Genomic DNA, 11,111 nt, shown 5'->3' on the forward strand with positions numbered 1-11,111 from the left:
TTACAACGTTTTTCTTGTTAAACTAAAAAATTTTTGTTTAATATCCTGGAAGGCATCTTTCACCTGCTGGTTCCTTAGAGTATAGATGAAGGGATTCAATAAAGGAGCAATTGAAGTATACAGCAAAGCAACTCCTTTGGAGACAGTCACTCTTTCTCTTGCTGATGGTTTAATATACATAAAGATACAGCTAGCATATGTCATGGAGACAACAATCATATGGGAAGCACACGTGGAAAAAGCTTTTCTCCTTTGCTGGGCAGAAGGAAATTTCAGAATAGTCTTGATGATGCAAGCATAAGAGATAATCACCAATGCCAACGTGACCATGAGCGTCACAACAGCTAAGATGAAAGACATCAACTCTAGAACATGTGTGTCTGTGCAAGATATCTGCAGAATAGGGGAAGTTTCACACATAAAGTGATCGATGGTTTTGGAAGCACAGAAATCTAGCTGGAGTCCCAGGACTAAAGGAGGGAAGATGATAAAGAATCCAGTGACCCAGGAGCCGAGGACAAGTTGGTAGCACACTTTGCTGTTCATGATGAGTGGGTAATGCAGTGGTTTACAGATGGCAACATAGCGGTCATAGGACATGGCAGCCAGGAGGTAAAACTCTGTAACTCCCAATAAAAGAATGAAAAACAATTGAGCTACACAACTGTTATAAGAGATGGTTTTGTCTTTAGTCACAATGGTTATCAAGAATCTTGGAATGCACACAGTTATAAATATGACCTCTAGGAAGGAGAAATTGCGCAGGAAGAAATACATGGGGGTCTTGAGACGAAGATCTAGCAGAGTGAGGAGGATGATGACTAAGTTCCCTGCCAGGCTCAAGATGTAGTTGAGAAATAGAAACAGAAAAACAGCAATTTGCAATTGTGGGTTGTCTGTCAATCCTGCAAGGATGAACTGTATTTCCATGGACTGATTCTTCATTTTTTTTTCTCTGAACCTTGCCAAAGTTGCGTTGAAAAAAAGGAGCAACATTAGAATACACTCATATAAACATGCATATGCTCATATGTTCCTATCTATTGTAGACAACTTCAAATATTCACATTATACAAATTATGAAAAATATACCCACAGGTTTCAATTATTTTTGCACCAAAGTAATCTTCTAATTCCATCTTCCCATTATGATTTTTAAATAACATCATAGATGCTAGTAGTTACATGTCCTAATCCAGAAAAATACATCTTCTCAAACATATTCTTTTTTTGGAAAAAAAATTCTTTTAGAATTATTTCTTATAACTTAAAACTGTATGACATAGAATTGTGCACCACAGATGAACACAAAATCATGTTTAATAACCTATTACTTCTCATTTTGGCATTCCTCAAAATTGGTCTCCAGAGTCTGAATTATACATACAGTTGATACATATTGGATCTTTGCTATCACTTCTAAACGGATATTGCTTTCCATGTATAAAAATCAAATCATAGTCATTACTTAAGATTTATTTTTCTGTTATTTTGATCCAAACTAGACAAAATGTAGTAAATTGATTTCATGATGATCATCAGGGTGATATTTTAAAATTAACATTCATGATCATATCACAATTCTTGAGCTTTTCAGTGACAAAACATATATCAGTTTCTAATGGTAAAACTGTTTCAGTTTCAAGGACCAGTGTAAGCTTCACGTCCACCTGCAGCGTTCCCATCCCTTATGGCCATTGGTTCATATTTTGTCTGCTCAACTTCTTATCCAGTTTCCTGCTTGTGACCTGGGATACAGCAAAGGGTGTCCCAAGTCCTCGGGCCCGAGCAGTGGTATGGGAGACCAGAAGAAGCGTCTTACTCCTGGCATCAGACTGGCAAGCTCTGGTCATTGCAGCCCTTTGGGGAGTGTATTAGCAGATGGAAGATCTTTGTCTCTGTCTCTCCTGTTCTCTCTCTAAAATCTGCCTTTCAAATTTCTCTCTCTAAAATCTGCCTTTCAAATTTCCTCCGCAATGAGAGTACACCAGTGTTATCATCGGTGTTCTTGATTTTCTTTTCTGTATTAAAATGGCAGTGATTTATCACCATATAAGGCAAATGAGACAAAATACACCTGAAAAATAAGAAATCTCATATTCCAATAACAATAGTATGTATTCTACTCAATTCACCCTTTTGAAATGTATTTTCATATGCTTTTATAATTTTGGCATTTTTTTTACTTTCTCCTTATTTTTAAAGCTATTGAATATCCCAACAAAAATGTTATCTCCTGTATTTCTTTCTGCAGATAGCAATTCTGTTTAGTTCCATGTGTGCTATGCCCATAATATAAACTGTAGCATTTCCTTTAAAATATGCATTATTCACGCACTTTAAAAAGAGATGTTTAGTGCTCTCTTTCTTATCTTTAGTATTTTGCATTTCTTTTATTTATATTGCTATCCTTTTCAATGGCCACTTTCTGAACTGACTTGGAAGAAAATAACATTTATATATTATATACACAATATTGTCTTTGAAGCAGATATTAGTGAATTCTTTAAAATGATGACTTAGGCTGTGTAGGTGCCAGATACTGCATAATCAAAAATTTGTGTTTTACATTACATTTTTGATGTACATAGACATTTCTGATATATATACACATACTTTTCTGATACATATCTATAGATACACGCACACATATATGCATCTGACATCGTATCTAAAACTTTCAGTCTTCCTCTACATCTGATTTGAAAACTCTTCTAGGAGTTAGCCAATTTCTATACCACAAGAGTCTAATACATTGTTCTAGAAAAATTATCTTCTCTCAAATTATTATAAATAAAAGGTTACTGGCTGGTTGGGTTGTTTTTGTTTTTGTTTTTGTTTTTGTTTTTTGCATCACTTCACCTACGATACCACCTAATTCATAAGTCAAATCACAGAAAATAAATTCTGATGTCACAGAATGTGAATAGATTTCACATCTATTAATATATAATAGCAAACGAAATTAGGATTTAAAGAGATTTTAAAATGTGAATTTTGTGCTTAAATGTAAGCCCTTCCCTCAAATTGGATTAAGAATACATGCATTTCAGTTTCTGAATTTGAAATTAAGTTAAAATTATAATTAATTTACCTTCTCTAGGCTATCCTTTCCCTTGGTGTGCATGCAAGAGTTACATACTAACATACTAGACAGCCACTTTACTCACCTTTCTGACTCTGTTTTGTTATCCAGTAGAGAGCTCTATTCCCACTGATTTCTCTTTGGAGAGGTAGCATGCACACACTGTGGCTCTGTAAAGAGTTTCCACATTCCCACAAAGTCAGGCTCATTGTGAAACTTGGCATGCAGATGTTAAATATTTTAGTGGTGATCTACCTTTCAGGCTAGATGAGTTAAACGTTGTGAAATTTGCAGACAGTTGAGATTCCTAGTACTCAAAACCTCACTTTTGCTCTTTAAAATAAAAGAAATGTAAAATAAAACTTAAAAACCAGATAATCATCTGCTCAAAGCAAATGCTTTTCAAGAAAAAGATACTACATAGCCAACCACACACTTACAAGATGCTGCAACCTTATCACTTTCTATTTAGTATAGACTCAACGGATTCTATTGAAATAAAACTCTTCTGCAGGAATCAGTGTCGAGAAACTGCTAACTATTTGTCCCCCACCCACCCCCCACAAAAGCCACCCCAGTAGTCTACTTTAAGGAAAAGTTAAAGAGAATATACCCCTGAGGTGCATCAGAGGTGATTTAGAAAAGTCACAATCCACCTAGCAGCAATGTCACGAGCCTGTTCTCTCTCTGGGAACAGTAAAACTCCCAAGTTGATTTATATATGCAGTGTAATGAATACTGATACGCATATACATGTGTGATTCTTAAGAATACTGAACTAAGTAGCAGAAGCAGTTATCACACTGCTTCTGAGTTAAATCATTATTTGTTTGGTTTGTCTACTGTAAAACATTTACATTATTTTAATGTCTTACTAGTATAAATGATTTGCTAGTAAAATGCTTCCCAGGAAACAATCATGTTAAGAAATTGACAAAGGACATGAAAAGGCATTAGTCAAAGGATGAAATACAAATGGCCAACAGACACATGAAAAAATGTGCAGGATTACTGGCCATCAGGAAAATGCAAATTAAAAAAAAACACACACAAGGAGGTTTCACCTCATCCCAGATAAAATAGCCATCCTCTAAAAATAAAAAATAATAATTATTATAAATGTCACTGAGGATGTAGGGTAAAAAACTAAATCTGTTGGTGAGAATGTAAGCTTGTACAGCCATTCTGGAAGATAACAGAACAATCCCTCAAATATCTGAAAATAGATCTACAATATGAGCTAGCCATACTACCCCTGAGAATTTACCCAAGTAGAGTAAATCAGCATGTGAACCAGTTACTTGTACACTCATGTTTATTGCAGCTCAACAGTTAAGACTTTTTTACAAAATCAACTCTGATACACCTCTACTGAAAATGGGCAAAGAATGTGTGGTGTATCTACATCATGGAATACTACTCAGCCACAAAAAGAATGAGATTTTGTCTTTTGCAACAAAATGATACAAGTGAAAGCCTTGATGCTTAGTAAAATAAGCCAGTTCGAAAAAGACAACTAGCATATGTTTTTCTCTGAAATGGGGTAATTAATATAGAATACAAAAGATGTATAGGAATTAAAGGGATATCTTGCAATGTGATCTGTTTTTTTTAGCTCTGGTTTTACACACCTGTGCAACTGCAATCTACCGTTTACTTGCTGAATATTATGGTCAGTTATGTATAAGGCCTGTAACTTTAGAGTGGATTGGAATTATGTGTTTGTAAACATTTAAAATCAAAGAAATAAAAGAGGGATAGAGAATTGAGGGAGGAGAGAGGAAAAGAGGGAAGTGCTGTTATAGAATGTATCTATCTGTCCCGGCACCGTAACTTAGTGACTAAAGTCCTTTCCTTGAACGTATTGGGATCCCATATGGGCACAGTTCTAGTCCTGGAAGCCCACTTCCCATCCAGCTACCTGCCTGTGGCCTGGGAAAGTAGTTGAAGACAGCCCAAAGCCTTGGTACCCAGCACCCCCATGAGAGACCTGGAAGAGGCTCCTGGCTCCTGGCTTCGGATTGGCTCAGCTCCAGCCGTTGCGGCCAGCGGAAGGAAGATCTTCCTCTTTGTCTCTCCTCTTGTCTGTATATCTGAATTCGCAATAAAAATAAATAAATTTAAAACAAGAATGTACCTGTAAAATACACGAAATCTGTTCTCTATTATTAAAAGCCAAAAAGAAAAATGTTTCTCACATTTTTATTTTTTGTTATGTTTGATTACCTAGAGTTTGAATTACTTTGCAAAAGAATGAGTATTTTCCATGCTGAATTAAACACATTATATTTCTCAGTATTACCACTTTAAAATGTGTATCAATTTTATAATATAATTGTATTTCTATTTTGTTTACCTATTTTTTACTTTATTATTTGTATAATGCATAATCATGTCATGTTTATATTTCAGAGCATAATACTTTGCACACTACCCTCCCTTCATCCCACACTCCATCCTTCCTCCTCATTCTTTTTCTCATTTTTTCTTTTAATTTTGACAATGGCACACTTAAGATTTTTCATATATTCATAGGGTTGACCCTTCACTAAAAAAGAATTTCAACAAGTAATAGGTAGAAAAATTAGTTCATTAAGAGTATAGAAAGGTCTATAAATAATAACCAAATCCCAAAACGACACATTAGCTCACATACATCATGTTATTTTTACACCCTGTATATTATATGCCAAAAATCAGGAATAATATCTTCTACTTGCCTTTCAGGAACTAGCTTATTTCTCCAAGAATGATGGCTTCCAGTTACATTTATATTGTTGCAAACAGGATTCATTGTTATTTCTGGCTGAGTACTATTGTACTTTGTATATATACTACGATTTATTTACACAGTCATCAGTTATTGGACATCTGGGTTGATTCTATTTCTTAGTTATTGTGAGTTGAGCTGCTATAAACCTGGAGACAGGTCTTTCATATGCTGATTTCATCTTCTTTGAGAGGCATGGCTGGGTCACATGGTAGATTTATTTTCAGATTCAGAAGAAACGGCCACCCTGCCTTCCAGAATGGCTGAACTAGTTCGTGTTCCCACCAACAGTCTGTTAGGGTGCCGCTTCCATACATCCTCATCAGGCTTTGTTATTTTTTCATTTTTGAATGAAAGCCTTTCTAACTATGGTAAGGTAAAACTTAATTGTGCTTTTATGTGTATTTGTCTGATGGTCAATGATCCTAAAAATTAATTCATGTGTCTTTTGGACATTTGTGTATCATTCTTTGTAAAATGCATGTTCATTGTCTTAGCTCATTTCTTAACAGGAGTGCTCATTTTGCTGCTGAGTTTCCTGAGTTCCTTATATTCTGTTAATTAATCTTTAATCAGATATGTACTTTGTGAATATTTTTTCCTATTCTGTTCATTACTTTGTAGTGTTCCCTTTGCTGTATAGAAACGTCTTTGTTTGATGTAATCCCATTAGTCTACTTTTTCCCTTATTGCCTATACTTGACGGATCTCACCCAAGAAGTCTTTGCGATGTCTTGCAATGTCCTATGTATGTTTTCCTCTAGCAGCTCAATGGTTTCCTATCTCAACCTTGATTGTGAGTTGATTTTTGTACAGGATTTAAGGTAGTGGTCTTATTTTGGGTTTTTAAATTTTTATTTTAGATGATGTTTTCATAATTGATTCAGGATGGAAAGGAACAAGGGTTAGAGAAATATGAGTGTGATCATTGTTTCCAAGATTTCCATTTCTTTTTCCTGTATCTGGGGGGGAGGTGGGAAGCAATGGGAAAAACCACACCTAGCCTCCCAACCACCCCAGTAGCCAGAGACAGGAAACAGCCACCCAATGTTGACCCAGGTGCTAATGTGGCATACACTCCGAGGGTTCTGCCCAGGTGGTTTTGACAGTTCTTTAATGTTGTCGATCTATCCAAACCTAGGATGAGGGAACACCTCTCTCTTTCTCAATAAGGGATGCGTTCTGAAATTATTTCACTGAATAGATCCTCTAAGCCATTCTTTCTAAGCCTTTAGAAACCTGTAAGATATGTATGTTTGTTCATGTGATAGTATTCCATAAGTCTTGAGCCCTATTTTTGAATTTCTAATTTTTTTCATGAGATGTTTATGAAGATTTTCCATCTATCTCAGGAATTCCTTATTCTGCATCAAAATCTGTTCGTAAGGTTTTCCACTGTATTTCTTTTTGACAGATGGAATTCTTCTTCATTTCCTATATTTCAGCTTGATTTCTCTTCAAGATGTCTCACAGCAGGTTTCTCTCCCTTGTCTGGTATGCGTTTATTTAATTTATCTAGTTGCTTCTCTGCATTTTTGTGTAAAATCTGGTTACCATTACTTTAGGGCATAAACTAGTATGTGATGGTTCTCTCTCTCTCTTTCTCCCCCTCCCTCCCACCCACACACATATATATCTGTATCTCTCTCTTCCACTCTTCCTTTCTCTGTCACTCTGCCTTTAAAAATAAACATTGCTTTTTAAAAATCCAAAATGTTAGGGAGGAATGAAATAATTTTAAAATGCAAGAGATCCAGAAATTGTGCATATTTATGGGTACCATATGATGTTTACTATATAAATATGCACTGTGTAATGAACAATCAGCTATATAAAATATATATGTGTGTGCACACACATACATATATATGTGTATGTATGTATGTATGTGTACATATATACACATAGTATCTTTGTAGTGAAAACACTCCATTCCAGGACTTATAGAGAAATTTGTTGCACATTAACATTACCTATGATATTTTTCTGTGTAATAGAACTCTATAAGTTACTCCTACATAACTTAGCACTTCATAAGTAATTTTTCCCCATCCTTCCCTTCCCACTTGTCTATCCAGCCTCTGGTGCTCACCATTATATTTTTAACTGCTATAATATGGGATCCCAGCACATGTAAGGCGAGGACTAGGCTACTATGCCAGGCCCAAGATCATCTCTTTTTCTATACTCCACATATTAGTGATCAAATATCACAAATGTCATGTGATATTTACCTTTCTACACATTGTTGGTTTGATTGGCTCATCACAATGACTTCTGGTTGCATCAATGTGGCTACAAGGGACAGAATGTCATCCTTTTATGACTATCATTGCATTATATATATATATATATATATATATATATATATATATATATAATGTTCTTTAATCATTTATCAGTTGATGAACATGAAGTTTGTTCTCATTTCTAGGCTGTGTTCAATAGTGCTACATAAACATGGGAGTGCAGATGTCTTTTAAATAGTACAATATTATTAGTGTTTAAAGGGACAAAAATGTGTACATGTGTAAATGTACAGAAAAAATCCAGTAGAATTTAGGATAAATGTTTACCACTACTTAAAGGTTTGTGGGAAAGGAATCTTGGTTGGAAGACAAGGACCATTCCACATGGCATTCCATGCTACAATGACAGATACTTGCTTCTCATAACCCTAAGCATATAGCTGTTTAATTTTTTTAGTGGATGGCTGAAGTTTCAAGTATTTTTCTGATTTTAAATATAGTAAAATGTTTATGTTGTCATCTCTGCTGTATGGTGATGGAGATGTATAAACGATTAAGACACAGGAATGAGCCTTCATGAAAGGTCCACTGAGGAGTACTTCAGTCTTGGATTTAACCAACCCCAAAGGAACTGAGAACAAATTATCTCTTGAGTGCCACCCAAGTGCAAGGTGTATATTAGGAAAGTTAAATACAGCCAAAGGGACAGGAGTTGATGGTATTTTCTGGTTGCTGGGCTGGCTTTAATCTCGCAGCACTGCTGGGCTTTGCAGAAAGGCATGCCATGGTATCACCACGTCCCTGAGTTGTATCCCTGCTGGAATCTTTCTGTCTCCACTCTCAGGAATTTAGACAGTGAATAGAGAAGGTAAAATAGAGTCCTATCCAATCTTTATTTCATACAGAAAAGCCTGAAATGTTTTACTTTCCTGTATCTTAAAGTAGGATTTCCTGGAACTTACTGTAAGATCTCTCAGGATTATAACAGTAGCTTTTTGGCGTTTATGTCAGAACAACGTTTAGGTTTGGTACAGAATGGTAAAATGGATCAAATTTATTTTTACTTAGAGCTGGGGAAATTTACATGCAGCTGACTTGCCTATTCTCCATGTGAGGGATTTTAGGTAGAGACAAAAGTAAACAGGACACCTCCCTATACAAGTCTACTTAAGCAAATTGAAGGTGCATTAAATTTTGCCTTTTAAAGAATAACCCAGTATTTCATTTTCGACTTGTATCACCAGACATATATGAAATTATGTTTAACAAATACATTGTTAAAGAAAAACAAATACATTCTTGTATTTCATCCAGTTTAATTTTGGGAATAAATCGCATCATTGTTATAGTATCGCTTTAACATATCTATTATAATAATGCATTAGTATGTTTCAGTTGCTGAAAACCATGAATCTTTGTCTTTAGTTTTCAGTTTGGTCAATGCATTAATAACAAAATATGTCTCCTCTCAAAGGAAAAAAGTACTTACCATCATGAGAATGAAATAAAATAAAATAAGGAGAAGAAAAGTGCAGAATGAAAAATACTTATCACCTGCTGAAATGCCGAATTCGTGCCAATGAAAGAATGAAATACAACAATACCACTGATAACTTAGATCAAAGAAAGAACACTGGTTACTAAAGAAGGAGGGGGAAAAAAAGGAATTAAAAGTCACATAGACTACTTTTTTTTTTACAGAATGTTGGCTTATATGAGGTAAATCCCAAAGAAAGTTTTCCTTTTTCTGACTATTTAATCTTCAAGAAAGGAGACAATATGACATCACTGGTAACGTAACGTCAAAAAATTTCTTTACATCTTCAGGCAGTAACAGTGTTTTATCCAATCAAGTTTTAGGTTAAATAATGAACATAAAATTATGTACAAAAAAGAAGTACATAAATAAAAAGGTAGTTCAAAATTGGTAGGAATTATATACTATTCTGATTTTCTAGTTGTACTTTATATGAGTGAAGCTGAGTATCCTTTGAACTGAGTAGTGTTTACAGACCTGTTTCCTTTTCCTGATGAAAATTTTACTTTTGAAACTCTTTATTTAATGAAGCATGAAGCCTTTGACTATAAATTAAAAACATGGTATCTCAAAAAATAACAAAGATACAATTAAGTGGAAAAACTATGGAAAATCAAATTTAAAAATTATTTTTTCTAGTTAAATATACTTTGAAATCAATGCATAGCTGGATCTTTAAAAGTTGCTGGAAACTATGTAATATGAAAAAAGTGTGTATGATTGTATGCACCAAAATAAATTTAACTTTTAATTTCCATTCCATGAATATTTAAAGTGTCATCTCAAGTTATGATATCGTACAATTATTTTTATTGAACCCTACCTGTTTGAAAATTATTGTGTCTGACTTCTGTTGTCTTTTCAACAATGTTAGAAATTTTCTCTTCTTTACAATCGAGATGACTTCTATGCTATTATTTCTTTGATAGCAAAAACAAATGCATTTATATTTAAAAGAAAACACATTGAGCAAAAATAATCATAGCTAATATGAAGCTCATGTATGATGCTTAAGTTATCAATTTCCATCATTAAGATTTGTAAGTTTTTTAATGAAATAAGAATTAAAACCAAAATTAAACCCCTAAACTCAAAGTTTTGGAAATGAAAAAGAATTTCTCAATAACGAAACTATTGACATATTTCAGAAATGTTATTGTAATGTAAAAATCAATGATGATTCATACTTATAGAAAATTGGATTATGTGTAGAGGTTTTATGTAAAGTTACTAGTGAGTGAAATTTTAACATAAGTGTGAGTCTATATTCATCTTTAAGAGGAGAATGTGTACAACTTTTTGCTTTAATTGAATTGAGTGGATATTGAAAAAATTCTTACATGGGAAAAAACCCATTGCTTCACTGGATAGGAGCTATCAATATCAATATTTAAATCTTCAAATCCTTTATATGCATTTATTCTTTTTGTTTTGTTTTTCACCAGTAGATTTTATTGAAAGAAAACCAGT

The 11,111-nt window shown here is 34.1% G+C and overlaps 1 protein-coding gene across 1 annotated transcript; it reads right to left on the bottom strand.

Moving 5' to 3' along the window:
* Window positions 1-948, bottom strand: LOC101531823 (olfactory receptor 6C6). The gene has a single exon (XM_004589793.3). The coding sequence runs from the start codon at window positions 943-945 to the stop codon at window positions 1-3; it is 945 nt and encodes a 314-aa protein (XP_004589850.2). The 5' UTR covers window positions 946-948.
* Between the last annotated feature and the right edge of the window lie 10,163 nt (window positions 949-11,111).

The sequence above is a fragment of the Ochotona princeps genome, chromosome 15 (genome assembly GCF_030435755.1).
Source record: "Ochotona princeps isolate mOchPri1 chromosome 15, mOchPri1.hap1, whole genome shotgun sequence".
NCBI lineage: Eukaryota > Metazoa > Chordata > Mammalia > Lagomorpha > Ochotonidae > Ochotona > Ochotona princeps.